The sequence below is a fragment of the Telopea speciosissima genome, chromosome 7 (genome assembly GCF_018873765.1).
Source record: "Telopea speciosissima isolate NSW1024214 ecotype Mountain lineage chromosome 7, Tspe_v1, whole genome shotgun sequence".
Lineage (NCBI taxonomy): Eukaryota > Viridiplantae > Streptophyta > Magnoliopsida > Proteales > Proteaceae > Telopea > Telopea speciosissima.
Genome location: NC_057922.1, coordinates 32,406,988 through 32,421,619, shown reverse-complemented (window position 1 = coordinate 32,421,619; position 14,632 = coordinate 32,406,988). Strand labels below are relative to the sequence as shown.

The 14,632-nt window shown below is 37.9% G+C and overlaps 2 protein-coding genes across 2 annotated transcripts; one reads left to right on the top strand and one right to left on the bottom strand.

Moving 5' to 3' along the window:
• Window positions 1-2,727: 2,727 nt before the first annotated feature.
• LOC122667218 (arginine decarboxylase-like) lies at window positions 2,728-8,497 on the top strand. The gene is made up of 2 exons (XM_043863464.1): window positions 2,728-2,991; window positions 6,907-8,497. Exons 1-2 carry the CDS (start codon window positions 2,782-2,784, stop codon window positions 8,485-8,487), a joined length of 1,791 nt encoding a protein of 596 aa, XP_043719399.1. The 5' UTR covers window positions 2,728-2,781; the 3' UTR covers window positions 8,488-8,497.
• A 2,775-nt stretch (window positions 8,498-11,272) lies between these two features.
• LOC122667220 (CRIB domain-containing protein RIC4-like) lies at window positions 11,273-12,287 on the bottom strand. Its single transcript, XM_043863466.1, has 3 exons — window positions 12,116-12,287; window positions 11,882-12,010; window positions 11,273-11,792 (listed from the first exon to the last, which is right to left on the bottom strand). The coding sequence occupies exons 1-3, from the start codon at window positions 12,240-12,242 to the stop codon at window positions 11,536-11,538; spliced, it is 513 nt and encodes a 170-aa protein (XP_043719401.1). The 5' UTR covers window positions 12,243-12,287; the 3' UTR covers window positions 11,273-11,535.
• Between the last annotated feature and the right edge of the window lie 2,345 nt (window positions 12,288-14,632).

Below are 14,632 nucleotides of genomic sequence, written 5' to 3'. Positions count from 1 at the left end.
AAACCCTTAATACCCAAATCTTCCCTTCGTTTGTTCCTTCAGTCCCTAATTTCAAAAACCCCTAATTACAATTAGAACAGAACAAAAAGCAACCCCCAAAAGAAGTATAAAACCCTAGTTCATTCTTGCTTCGGATATGGAAAGTTCACTGGGTTTCAAGAACCCAGAAGCGAAAGCAGGCAATTAAGCATCATCAAAAAGAAGAATAGGATTTGGGGTCTTTAGGTTATGAGGTAATGAGAGGCCGAAGAACAAGGAAGAAACTTGTGATTCTGCGATCTCAAGAACCTGAGTTCCGGTGAAAGGGTCATCGGTTTCTGGGAGACGATGTTGACGGCTCTGAGGGCTAACCCATCACGCACCGCCAGACCTCTGTCGGTCATTTTTGGGAATTCAAAAGCAAATGGAGGTGGCGAAATTGAATTTTCCTTATAGCAGGAGATAATAGAGAGAATAGGGGGAGAATAGAGGGAGAAGAAGGAGAGATTGCAGCTGAAAACGCCAAAATGCCCTAGCAGAGAAGAAGAGGAGACGAAGAAGAAGATGGACGAGAGGAAATCAATTTTTATTTGTTTTATTTGTTTAAATCTAAAGGGTAAATATGTCATTCCATTTTTGGTTTGATTTATGTTAACACCGTTACAGTAGAGGGGGCGGATGACTTTTTTCAAAAACCAGGGGTGATCTGAGTTTCCTTTGAAAATTAAGGGGTGATGTGTAATTTATCTAAAATATAATTATTATAAATAATAATTTTAAAAATTCTTTGCTAAAAATTTACAATTAAACCACCAAGCTTGGAAATTTGTCCAATCAGATTCACAATTTTCTCTCAAGATATTTTCCCTGTACGAGAAGTGGATTCCTTTTTAAATGTCACTTTCGTTGACGGACAAACACAATGAACCCAATGTGGTGATGTATAGCCAGTCAGACGTAGACATCAATCATATATACATTAAAGTACACATTGTTGGTCTACAATGATAAAAGCCTCTCAGTTCTAAGGAGCACACAATTATCACGAGAACCTTGTTACATAAAATATCCGACAGCAAATCATGTAGGGTTCTTGAATAATCGAGTCCAATACACACTCAAATATGTACTCACATTTATGTTGCAATCTCTATTCACTTGAATACACAATGTGACAATCATGCCAACAGAGAGCCCAATTCCATCCATAGTTGCAAATACTTTGAGGTCATACATTTAAACTCACATCTGCCCATAAAGAAAATATAAATATGAATCAATTAAAAGGTCAAGAGATTGCTACCTGGTCACGTGGCTCTACATCAGTGTGGGGCCATTAAGAGCGCACACAGGGCGTCAACATGGATGAAATTATTTATTTCATGGGTGGCACAACGGTAACTTCATGCGCTCGCTCCTACATCTGAAGCAAGACTCCAGAGTTCTTTTTCCCTAATTAAAATTAGGGCAAGAGTTCTTTATGAGGTAGCGTGCGGACAAGGTCCAATGGGAGAGCATACAATAGCATCAATAAGGCGATCATTACCGCCATTTATGGGGGCGGGGCAATCAATTTGTCCGTTGCTAGTGTAGACAGTTTTTTTCCTTAAAATTGAACAATTTATTTTAGATTTCATAGACATAATATCCAATAGAAAATAATCCTCTCCAATTCCCTTAAATTGTGCAATGCGGTAGTTCAGGGTAGAGATTGGGTAGAGATTTTGACACCGGTGCTATGTGACTATGTGACGTGAATTTCGCAACCTTTTATACCAAAAAAAAGGGGGAAAAAAATAATATCTCGCAACCTTTTATACCACCCAAAAAAAAAAAAGGAAAAAAAAAAAAAGTGGTAATTGCTATCACTACCATACATTTAACCTATATTTATTAAAGCTACCTTACCTTAAACTTCTTTTCTGAAACTACACTGATTTTAAGCTTTTACATCTCCTTCTACCCTTACCTAGATTGCCCTTCCTTTTCACCTAGTGACCTGCTAATCTATTTAACCTACCATTCTCTTCTATTTTTGTCATCAAAATAGTAAAAAAATGAAAGCACCTATCTGCTTCTTCTCTCTCCCAAATTTTTTTTTTTTTGGGGTTTTCTTCAATTCTTCTATTAAATTAATTTTTTATTCAACATTTCGTCATCATCGTTCTTCTTCGATAGATCATGATTCTAAGTATCGGTATCGTATTGCCTGTATCAGGCGATACGCACTAGTTTTGCTAGTCACCGACACCGATATTGTACCAATACCGTATCGATAGCACGGTATGGACAAGGGGTAAAATGGTCAAAAAACTCAATTTTTAAGGCGATTCAGGGGTAATTTTGTCTGATACAGTCGATTTAGGCCAATACAGTATCTGTATCGTATCAGTTTTGTAGGTTACCGACAACCTGTTCCGATACCGTGCACTAAAACGAATGGAGTAAAAAATGGGAGAGAGAAGAAGCGGGCAGGTTACTAGGTGAAAAGGAAGGGCAATCTGGGTATTTATAAATATAAGGGTAGAAGGAGATGTAAAAGTTTAAAAGCAGGGTAGTTTCAGAAAAAAAGTTTAAGGTAGGGTAACTTTAGTAAATATAGGCTAAAGGTAGGATAATGATAGTAATTAGCCCAAAAAAAAAAAAAAAATGGCGCAACCTTTCGTCACAGTTATCTCTGCTCTCTGCTCCCTGGTCCCGCCTTACATTACCGCTCTTACCAGTTTAATAGTTTTCGATTTGCTGGGCCTCCCTGTGCCCTCCGACACTAACCGTAGAGATTTTCTGCAATACCTAATAACAATGGCTTTTGCCTTGTCGTCTTCACTACATATCTCGAGGGTTTGTAGTTTATATTCACCAAATTGCAACTCTGCTTCTCCTCCTACTTTTCTTCAGAAATCCTTCACTGAATACGGTCCATGCCTTCACTTTCTACAGAGTTTTCGTAGCAGCTTCGCCTATAATAGTAATTTCAAGCATCAAAGAAGAACACGTGCTCGTTTCTCTCTGGTTAGTATGTGTAGATTTCTCTGCGTTTGATCTTATCTATTGGTAGGTTTATTGATTACTATCTCTTACAATGTTTAATCTTCTTGCTCTGTGTAAATAGGTCAACTTTCATTTTTAGTTTTATATTTTCAAATGGAGTACTACCAATAACCAAAGATAAAGAAAACTAATGTTGGAGCTATCTAGTATTATTTCTTTAGAAGCCATTGTGAAATGTATGCATCTAAAATAGCCCGAACAGTAGCTTTAGTTAACTGAGAATATTTGCTGCCTAGAATGCACATATCAAACACCGCCTTAATAATATGTCATCTAAACTGTTAAGCAGAGGAAAGTGCATAATGTATCAGAGTAAACAAGTATGAGCCCTGGGGGTGCGCAGGATGTATACAATTTCATGAGGCTATCAAATTATATGGATTTTCGGTTATCAGCGAAGATCATTGTGCAGCTTCTATAACATTACAAGGATAGTTTTTGATGGGTAATTTTTCATTTGTAAAAAATGAGGTGGACATGAGAGATTTAAGAAGAAAGTGAAGCATAGGTTGATGCCAACCAAGGAAGAGAAGAAACTTGAAGGAACCCTCAAAACAGAAAATAGGATTGCACAAATACTGATCAAACCAAGGTTCAATATCTCGTTTCGTTTTGGCGTTTCGGTCATACCGAGACGACCGAAATACCGGAATTTCACCAAAATGGTGTAAATTTTCTCAAGATGTTTTGATTGGTCGTTTCAGTGGACAAACGACCATAGTAGGTTTTGATACTTCATGAAAACCTTGTTTTAGGCTAAATAAACATATGTAACCTTCATATTACAAAAAAAAGTCACACAAAGTGGTGTTTTGGATTTGCACCCTTGGTTGGCAGTAAACGTCGAACATTATTGTATACCTAATGTAATATTGCCTATTCTACACATTGTTTTGGACTTTTAGTATTGGAAGGCAAATAGGCAAGTAAATTATGCTACCATGGATGAAGGAACATAATATTGATTAATTATTTAAGAAATAGTTAAAATACAAACTACAAACTACAGTTCACAATACATAGACACCTAAGTCCCAATTCCCAAGTCTCCCAAGTAGTCAAGTCCCAACAATACAATACTGTGATTGTCTATTGATATGAACTACAACATGCTGGATTGAGTCCACTCATGGTTCGATGGATCCAACATGCATTTTCCTCCGACTACATGACAAATGCGTGCCATGTCATAGCGTACGAGAAGAAATGAGTGTAGTCCTCCATAGCTGCCCTGTAAACAGCCTCATTAGCATACTAGAGGTAACATATCTAGGTCAAAACAGGCGAAATCAGCTAATTTAGGTCGAAATTTTGACAACTTGTGAAATAGGGTCTATTTATAACTTGTTTTGTACCATTTTGCCGAAACGGTATAAAAAATGGCGAAGTTTTGCCGAAACCACCAAAATGCCGGCCGGAATTTTGTTAGTTTCTTGTTTTGACCTTCATTTTGTTTTGTTAGTGTAGAAACTACCGAAATTTCCGATGGCGAGTTTTCGAACTATGGATCAAACCTGCTATGATACCATGGACAATATCAAACGAGGTTAGATCAATACCTGTACATGAAGAAGAAGAAAGAAAAAAAGCATAGAAGAGAAAATCCCTCTCACTCCTTGCTTGTTTGTGTGATCGTGAGAGGGCAGTACCTTTATTTATTAGATTATGACTTCATAAAGTCATAATAGAATCAATTACAAGGCAGCACTAGTATACTTAATGTCACACTTTATATACTTCACTAAGTATACTAAACATCACCAAGTATAGTTAAGTCTCACCAAATGTACTAAATGTCTAAATGTCACCATATATGTAACTAAGCAGTCTTAACATATGGGAAATGCTATCCTAAACTTGGAATGATTTGCACCCAGAAAAAAGAAAAAAATGGAAATGATTAAGCAGGTTTCTTGGGTAGGACTTCCACATGGCTTGCTGCTCGTCATCCTTTTAGTGATATGGTCATTGTTTCTTTATTTTCAGAAACCTTATTATCACTGTCATCATCATTCACTAGAAGTCAGAAAGGATGAACCTATTAGACCTAAATTATACATTGAATCATTCCAACAATGAAATCATCTGAATCTCGTTTCATAACTACAGTGATACTTCAAAGCTAATTTGGACTGAATTAGGATCTGTGATGGTTGTAAAGCTAAAGGCCATGATAGTTTAGTTTTGAAGGGAAAGCCCACAATATTATAAATCAACCATTAGTTAAAACGGACAAAAATGTGATCATGTTTCTCATAGAGAACAATCTCTTTATAGTATAATGTCATAGGAACTATTGCTTATGACGGTGCAATACATTATGTGCTATATAGTATAATGACATTAAGTGCTGCTATATCGGCTTGTTTGGTTTGCAATGGGCAAGCCCTAAAGAAACACGCGTCTCTTCAGGTTTGTCCTGCATCTATTTTTGGATCTTTGTGAATTTTTCCTATTATGGGCATCTGGAAGAAGAGAAATAGATGGATCTTTTTCTTCTTTATGATGAAATAGATGTTTCTCTGAGTAAAGCCAGGGCTGTCCAATGAACCTGTTCTTATGTTGGGGAACCCATTAAGTTTTATTTGATTGGATATGTGCAATAATATAATTGTGCTAGATTTTATAGATCTTCTTGAAGGACAAAAGTTAGCCATTTTAAGAGAACGCAAAATGTCAGATTTGATATTTCTGTCACTTGCATTGTCTTTTCAGGCTCTGTATGTCTTGTAGATTGGCGGGGGGACACTATATACTTGAAGAAAGATTGATATCACCATACACTAAATAAAGAAAAAATTGAAAACAATTTTACCTAATAAATCTGCTAGATTATGGCTGGGGTAATCCTGGGTTCGAAAACCCTGTTTGGGATTGCTATGGGTCCACCCAAGCAACGAACAACTCAAATATGAGAAATAATGACAATTCTGTAAATATCCTGAAGTTTACAAAAAAGGGGGTTTACCCAGTGCACGAGGCTCCCGCCATTGCGGGGTTTACGGAGGGATATAATGTACACAGCCTTACCCCTGCTTTCGCAAAGAGGCTGTTTCCAGACTCAAACCCACAACCACTTGGTCACAATGGAGCAACCTTAGCCTCTGTAAATATCCTGAAATTTACAAAGGGGGTGGCAATTTAGTAATGAAACATAGTTGCCCTGGGATGCAAACTACTCCCTGAAGTATCAGGTTGAACTGAGTTACACAAGGGTAACTCCAGCAAACTTAACCAGACCCTACAGGTACTGCCAGTGAATAATATCAGTTGAAGAGGAAGAACCAGGAAGAAGGGGGAAGGAAATAAAGAACAGGGAATATGGAGGATAGAGCAAGTAAAAGAACACCAAACCTGATGCGATGGCTGAAGGAGAGACAGTTTGAACAGGAGAAGTCGATCCACTCTGTCAACTCCCATTGTAACCACATATAAATCAAACAAATTTCATTCCATCCTCTGTCGATGGGTACATGTTTGCATATTTAAAGAAAAAGAAACAAAAGAAAACAAAGACTCCTATTGTAATACTAAGACTTATATGGAATTGAACTCTACCTCCTATGTAATCTACTCAAAGTAAAACATGATAAAATAAAAGAATAAATAGATTACAAAATAAACCCAAAGAAATAAATAAATCCGGATTGTGCCGGTTTCGTTTGGGCTTGGGTTTCCAACCCAGTCATATCGGTCCAACTATTCTAGTGCTACTGCATCAATGTCCCTTACAAATCTGTAAAAATGGAGTGACATTCTTATATAGCCTTGAAATTCCTCCAAATTCTATTGGGCTGATTTCCATCTCTTTCGGACCTTTAAACAGCAACATCTGGAATACCAGTGGCTACATTCATTCTTCAAAATGTCTCACAGGAAAGAAGCATTCTAGAGCCAGGGAAGACGCCAGGCACAAGGAGTCCTGTAGGGAACACTGAGAAGGTTTCAAGCACTGAAATCCAGGTTCCTTGTTCTGGATCACCTGTGCAGGATTCAAGCTCTCCTTTGGTTAGTGCACTTCAAGCTTCTGCCAAGCAAGATGCAGCCAGTTTTCATTTCCCTGGACACAATAGAGGGCGCGCTGCACCCCCTTCACTGGTTCAACTCATTGGAACAAAACCGTTTATTCATGACCTGCCTGAGCTTCCTGAGCTTGACAATCTCTTCTCTCCAGAGGGCCCTATTTTAGAAGCACAGAAGCAAGCAGCCAAACTGTTTGGATCCTCTGAAACATGGTTTCTTGTTGGGGGTACTACATGTGGGATCCAGGCAGCAATCATGGCTACTTGTTCCCCTGGGGACTCACTCATCCTCCCCCGAAATTCCCATATATCAGCCATATCTGCGATGGTATTGTCAGGTGCACTGCCAAAGTACATTATACCTGAGTACAGTTCGGAGTGGGACATTGCGGGTGGAATCACTCCATCACAAGTTGACAAAGCAATCAAGGAATTGGAGACAGATGGTCGAAAAGCCAAGGCAGTGCTTGTTACTTCACCTACTTACCATGGCATCTGTAGCAATTTGAGTGAGATTGCACAACTGTGTCATTTTCTTGGAATCCCTGCGATAGTTGATGAGGCACATGGGGCCCACTTTGAATTTCATCCTTCACTTCCTAATTCTGCCCTTCAGCAAGGGGTGGATCTCGCTGTACAGTCCACACACAAGGTTCTTTGTTCCCTTACACAGTCATCAATGCTACACAGGTCAGGAGATATTGTGGACAGAGAAAGAATATGTAGATGCCTCCAAACACTTCAAAGCACCAGCCCAAGTTATTTGCTTCTAGCATCATTAGATGCTGCTACGGCTCAGTTAAGTGAAAACCCAAGAACCATTTTTAATGAAGTCATGGAATTAGCTGCTGAAGCAAAACATGTGATCAAGAGGATCCCTGGAGTTTCAGTCCTTGGCTTTCCAAGCTTCTCCAACTTTCCTGCCATAGATCCCTTGAGGATTACCATTAGTGTCCGGGATCTTGGCCTATCCGGTTATGAAGCAGATGAGATCTTATGTAGGCATCATGGGGTCATTGCTGAACTTGCAGGGACCCGGTCTTTAACATTTGCCATTACCTTGGGAACCAGCAGACAGCACATTCAGAGGCTTGTGTCGGGAGTAGAAGATTTATCAGCAACCTCTCTAAGAAATTATGCAAGGGAGGAATTGAAGAAGCATAGCGATTGTGCACCGTTTGCTGATATTAGCATGAGCCTGAGTCCTAGAGAGGCCTTCTTTGCAAGTAAAAGGAGAGTGAGTATAAAAGAGAGCCTTGGGAAGGTATGTGGGGAGCTTATATGTCCATACCCACCAGGGATTCCAGTGGTTTTCCCAGGTGAGGTTATTACTGCTAGAGCTTTAGATTATCTGTTGGGTGTTAGAAACAAAGGTGCTGTTATTAGTGGAGCATCTGATCCTCTACTCTCTTCCATGCTTGTGTGTAATGTATAAATTATACAGAAGATTGCCCATCTGTTGGGTGTTAGAAACAAAGGTGCTTTTGATTCTTGTAGACATCAAAACTATTATTTCAGATTGCCTATGGTTCAAAGATATGACACGCAATTGGTGGTGCCGGACAGCATGTGGTGTGAGGAACATTATGCAAGCCCTCAGCTGGAACTCCACTTTGGATGCAGGTTGGGCAGGAAACCCCTCTTCAGTAGTAGCCATATAAATAGACCAGATGCTCCCATGGCTGTATCCAATTTCTCACATCCGACGAATATCCGGTGAGTCAATGAAGCAAAAAAAATGATCTGTTATAAATAGCCTTAACAAGCTTTTGAGCTGCCTGTAACCATTCTGAATCTAGATACTACTATACCCGTATGGTTTATTGAATCATATGATTTAATATCCACAGGGATCACAACTGCTATAATCGTATTGGACACAGATGATAGAGCTAGACCTTCAGATATGTCCCGGTGATTTTAGCTCCAATGAATCCTGCATTCGTAATTATCATCCATATAAATTTTATTCATTTATTTTTTATTTTTAAATACCTATCTAACATGCGCCATGGAACTTAGCTACAACTACTAGAGGGGGAAAGTGGGGGTGGGGGAGGGAAAGAGGGGTGAATGAGGTTTTAGCTGCTGCTTCGAGAAATGCTCCTTTGGGAATGCAGCTTTGGGATCCTAAGGCACAAGGTGAAGGCAGGAGAGTCGAACCCGTGACCTCCTGAGAGCCCACACTCTACTATAGTAAGACACCCAACCAACTGCACTAACAGTTGTCTTCATCATCCAAGTATGTTAACCACGAGCAAGGAATGGATGTCAACCAGCCTATAAAATCTAAGCCTAGTATAACCCATTCCAACTCCGTGGGCCTCGAGCTAGGTAAAGCCACAAAGCAGCTGACCCATACTAAGGTGGAGGAAAGGTTGCAAGTGGGGACTGTCCTTTGAATAGGGGTTATGATTATGAAGACGACTTGTTACCAAGCTCAAGTTGTAGTCAACAATACTTACTGTTTAAGTAATCTTGTAATTTTATATATAAAGAAGCCAAAATTTTAGTACCCACAGAACACGTTTGGATTGGTATGGCAGAGATCAGTATAAAAGAGCTATAATCCTAGTGATAGAGCCTTAATCAATTGGTTAACTTGACTAATAAGGTTTGATTATTTCAATCTAAACAGGTGGGTATTAAATTTTATTTTTTTGCATGACTTAACAGAATTAAACGTAACTGTAAGTGTAATCTCTACATCCATAGAGGTTTTATACTTCAGATAAAAATTTGAAGAAATCAAATGATCAGAATTCTCCCCCTCCACACACACCCCAAAAAATAATAAAAAATAAAAAATAATAATAAAAAATAAAAAGGGGTCGTAAATGAAAATGTATGACACTTATTTTTTTCATGTATTTTTTCCAAATATATTTGGTTTGCAGTGGGCCTTTAGGCTTGGGCACAGAGTTTCACTAGTCTACTTCAGTTTTTGAGCTTTTCAGACCTTTTGTTTAGGCTAATGACTTTTTTACACTTGACTTAAATTATGTATTGTCTGTTTCTGCTACAACTCTGTACTTTCTATGGTCTCGACCTAATAACTGTATTTTCCCCATCACCTTATGTTGCTATGTTTGAATTTTAATGGTTTAAAATAAATGATTATAAATATTAGAGTGTTATGTCTTTTCCTAATAGACACCTAAAATGATCGATATGTGTGACTGTTGGAAGATATGTTTGAATGATCAACAAACATGCTTTGTGGAAAAAGACTTGTATTTGGGCATGTCTCTTGGAGACAACCTTTGGTGGTGTCTCTTCCTCTTCTATATATAGAGAAGAGGTTTAGCCTATTTCTATAACAACTTGAAAGACAATCCCATCTTTATTTTTCTCTGTCTCTGTCTCTTTATTATTTATGTTCAATTGAGTACAATTCTTGGTGGGCCTAGTAAGTGAGTGCATCACTACTAGATAACCTCACATAAGGATTGTTTTATCTTAGAGGTTGATAGGCAAGTAAACCCTATTGCACTAATAGGGGGTTTCTACAATTTTAAGTAGCACGTCCATTTGGCATGATTCAACCCATTCAAGTGTTGCAATCTTAACAAATTCAAATGATACCCTGATGGAACTGATTTGGGGAATAATTGTTTGCGTCCCTTAGGAGCACAACCACGATATATTTATGGGAAAGAGAACTCTGTCAAAGAGTGCGGCCTACGCCAGTACTCCCATGAGTCTATCTTTCTCCTCCCCATATGAAAAGACATCTCTGCCCCCTTGTTTTGAGGAGAGTGATAGACACATGGGAGTGTTGGTGTAGGTCACACTCCCGAACAGAAAATTGCTTCCCTATATTTATAATAGAAGAAAAATTACAAGTAAACCCTTAAGTGTAACACAACATTACAGGAATACCCGAAAGGCCTTTTTTTTTCTTCCTCCCATCCCACAACCATTTCAATAATGCAAAAGGATGCTCGAGATCGATCTTCTTCAAAGATGATTAAGATGATATGATCATTGGGGGGAATTCTAAGTCATAAAAGACCACTTGGGTTGGACCAATTATTGAATGAAAGTGAGGGTCCATTAAATAGTTCATTTATTGAATGCCTATGATCAGCAACTGATGAGAAGTAACCCCATAAAAATAGAAAAAATCCAAAAGTGGTCCACTGCTTGGACCATCCTTAGTTAATAAGAAAGGTGCACCAAAAAAAAAAAAAAAAAGGTAGACAAGAGATGTTTTTTAATACTTGACATGTCATGCCACATAAATTAAAGGGCGTTGAAGAGCTGAGGTTGTAAAGTCTTTGTCATTGTTTATGGAAGTTTCTAAAAGTTAGGAATGAGCAAATTAAGAAGCATTAAGGAGTAGAGAAGAAGTTTTCAATTTATCAAAAATGATTTCCCACACTTTATACATTTCCTGATACAACCCCAACAACATTAACAACAACATCATCATCATCATTATAATCACTATATGATCACCATTATTAAGTAATCATTTAATTTAAGAAACTTTAGAAGATGAAGAAGAAGAAGAATTAATGACAAGAGGTGGTGGTGCATTATCAGCCTGTGCAGCCATGGCCAGCTCAAATTGCCTTAGAGAGATATTAGGAAGGGAAACCATTTCAGGAGCTTTAAGGTTATCCCATCCCTTCAAGGGGTTGGTAGTTGCACCAGAACCATCCCATCCTATGTGGGTAACATGCTTCACATCTGTAGGAAAGCCAATCTCCATCTCTTCAGCCTCATCTTTGTACACTATCATCAAAAACCAAAGAGAAAATTCAAAGAACAGCAAGAAGAAATCAATCATGGGGAATCAAGCATCACTTGATAAACCCACTTACCAAATATATGAGAGAAGCTCTTGAAGCTCTTTAACAACCTCTGTAACCCAGCTGAGATGTTAGGCTTTGGAAGAGTCAACAAGTTCTTCATTTTTTCACCTGATATGCTCTCCCCTTCTACATGTCCTCCTTCAGAATGATGCAAAGTACAAGACTTAATAATCCCATAAGACAGGAAGTAGGACACACATTGAGAGAGACCAAGAGAGAGAGAGAGAGAAAGAGAGTACATACTTGTTACAGATGGAATAGCTTCTTGTTTTGATTTCTTGGGGTAGTTAGAGCCTATAGCAACACTTGATTCAGAGACACAGCCAATGGAGAAGGGAAGAACAACAAGCCTTTCCATTTGGTTTCTCATCACTTCATGAACAGAACAGAACAGAACAGAACAGGGAACAAGAAATAGAAAAGAGAAGGAACAAAAGAAAGAGGAAGAGATGTGGTGGATTAGGGAACAATGTGAGCTCAAAATGGTTTATTATATTGGATGTTGTTGTTGGCTTTATTACCAAGTTAGAATGATTTTACATATGAAAAGGTTGGATCCACCCAAGTTTGGTGAGAGAGAGAGAGAGAGAGAGGGAGAGAGAGAATTCTCTTATGATGGAGTGGGTTGAAGCTGTTATGGTTAAACAGTGCAATTAAAACTCCTTTTTGCTGATTACAAGTCCATTTAATAGGTGATGAGATTGAGCCCACGAATGCTTTCTCTATTTAATTAGAAGCTCCTCTTCTCAATTATCTTATGAGATGTGAGTTCTTCAGCTTACCTGCCACTCTTGCAGAATAAGCCAACCCATTTTTGTATTTTTATTTTTTAAACTTAATGTAGACTCCTTCTCAAAAGAGAAATTCAATATGGACCTTAGAGTAATTCACAAGGGATTTCATGTATTGGTTCACAATTAATTCTCTCCATTGGAGATAGATTTGAGTATTTCTTGGTTTCCAAGTATAAGATAAGATAGTTAAGCATGGATAGAGACTGAGAATATTGTTTTCATCTTCTGATGCAAATTAACAGATTTAGTACATGCAGAGGTATTTAATTTTTTCTGTGTACTTTACAAGTAATTTGGTTTTTCACTTTTTTTTTTAAAAAAAAAATTTATATTTCCTTTCAAGTTAGATTTGATTGTCTTGGGGGAGTGGACATGCACATGTCTCCATCTCACCAGACACACATGGTGGTGGTCCTAATTACCAACTTATATTATAAAACCTTCAAAGAACATGAATTGGGTAGTAGCCAATTAGGACAGAAGAATTGTGATGTGATTGTCCTCTTGAAATTACAAAGCTTGAGTTTGCATCAATTATTGTATGATAAAACCTTCAATTACACAAGTTTAATAAATTAATTTCCCATAAACTCATTTGTGTGACTCAAGCCAATTTTGGATAGCCATACTTAATAATCACTCAAAATTTAATCTCAGTTCAAATCCAAATCATTGTCTTTTGATAGTAACTTGGGTGGGGAGGGATGATTGTAGAGTGTAGAGTATCCTTTAAGGGGAACATCATATGAGTTAGAATACTTTCCATGGGAAAGGATGAGTTTATCATTTTTCAATCATTTCATAGCAGAATCCAAGTCCACATAGTCTATTCCAATTAAGTTAAAAATTTTCACAGCTGATTAAAGCTAAAGATTAATGGGTCTCCAATAAAAATATGTCTAAGCATAAGGTTCCCATAATTGAGGGTGGGCCTTGGTGCAATGGTAAATATTGCTGCATTTTGACCAAGTGGTCATGGGTTCGAGTCTGAAAACAGTTTCTCTCTGAAAATAGGGGTAAAATTGCGTACACTATCACCCTCCCCAAACCCAATAGTGGTGGGAACCTCTTGCACTGGGTACGCCCTTGTTATAAGGTTCCCATAATTAATTTTACGACTCAGTCTATATACTATTATTTTGTTTATTAGGTGGTGCATGTCTATTACATAGTGAATATATGTCCGTATTTTTGCTTATAAAGCAGTTGTATTACACACGTATCGTATTATTGTCATATACGTTTTATTACGTCGGATTTTTAAAAAATATTATTACCATCTAGCCCATTTAATTACCGACCGTATCCGTTCCTGTTCAATTGCCATTCCCGAACTTGCTAACTAAGGTCAAGTGACGCAAGCCAACAAACCTTGGTTATCTCAACTTGAGGATCACTCAAATTAATCGCTAATTCAAATCAAAATCTCTTTGTATTAACACAACCTTTTTAAAGGAGAAAAGGAAATTTTACTACTCAGAGGTCTCATACCATATTTAAAAAATCCTGGCGAAGCCTTTTAAAATTTCAGATCTCTCATCTTTGCCAACTTACTCCTCTAAAACATAGTTCACGTGGGTTTTAGGGAATCTATTAACCTGATCCAAACCGAGTTTATTAATAATCTTTAAATTGAACAGCTGATGAATAAATTGGATCAGACAACTCTACTTGGTTATTAGGATAAATCCTACAAAAAGTTGAGCTACCAAGAAACAAGAACAAGGAAAAATGGATAAATGTGAGGAAAACTGTAGAAATAAAATCTTGGCCATAGTACATGAGAATCGATACTGTGTGTTGGGGTTCCACGCGGAAGGTGGAAGTAAAAATCCTAAATCGGATGTGAGTAGCCCGATGTGGAGATTTATAGGTACTTGGACACCCTCTCCTTAACGGCTAACTTTTAAGAATGAGTTCTTCTGGTGTGCTTTTGAGGATGAAGTCGGTGCTCCTCCATGGAGGG

What these genes read in the sequence shown, in the direction of transcription:
- LOC122667220 (XM_043863466.1), bottom strand. Translation starts at nt 12,242, where the DNA reads ATGAGAAACCAAATGGAAAGGCTTGTTGTTCTTCCCTTCTCCATTGGC. An exon ending in AGCTATTCCATCTGTAACAA is followed by an intron (nt 12,011 to 12,115) that starts GTATGTACTCTC and finishes ATCATTCTGAAG; the next exon opens with GAGGACATGTAGAAGGGGAG. An exon ending in GAGCTTCTCTCATATATTTG is followed by an intron (nt 11,793 to 11,881) that starts GTAAGTGGGTTT and finishes TTTTGATGATAG; the next exon opens with TGTACAAAGATGAGGCTGAA.
- LOC122667218 (XM_043863464.1), top strand. Translation starts at nt 2,782, where the DNA reads ATGGCTTTTGCCTTGTCGTCTTCACTACATATCTCGAGGGTTTGTAGT. An exon ending in CACGTGCTCGTTTCTCTCTG is followed by an intron (nt 2,992 to 6,906) that starts GTTAGTATGTGT and finishes AATGTCTCACAG; the next exon opens with GAAAGAAGCATTCTAGAGCC.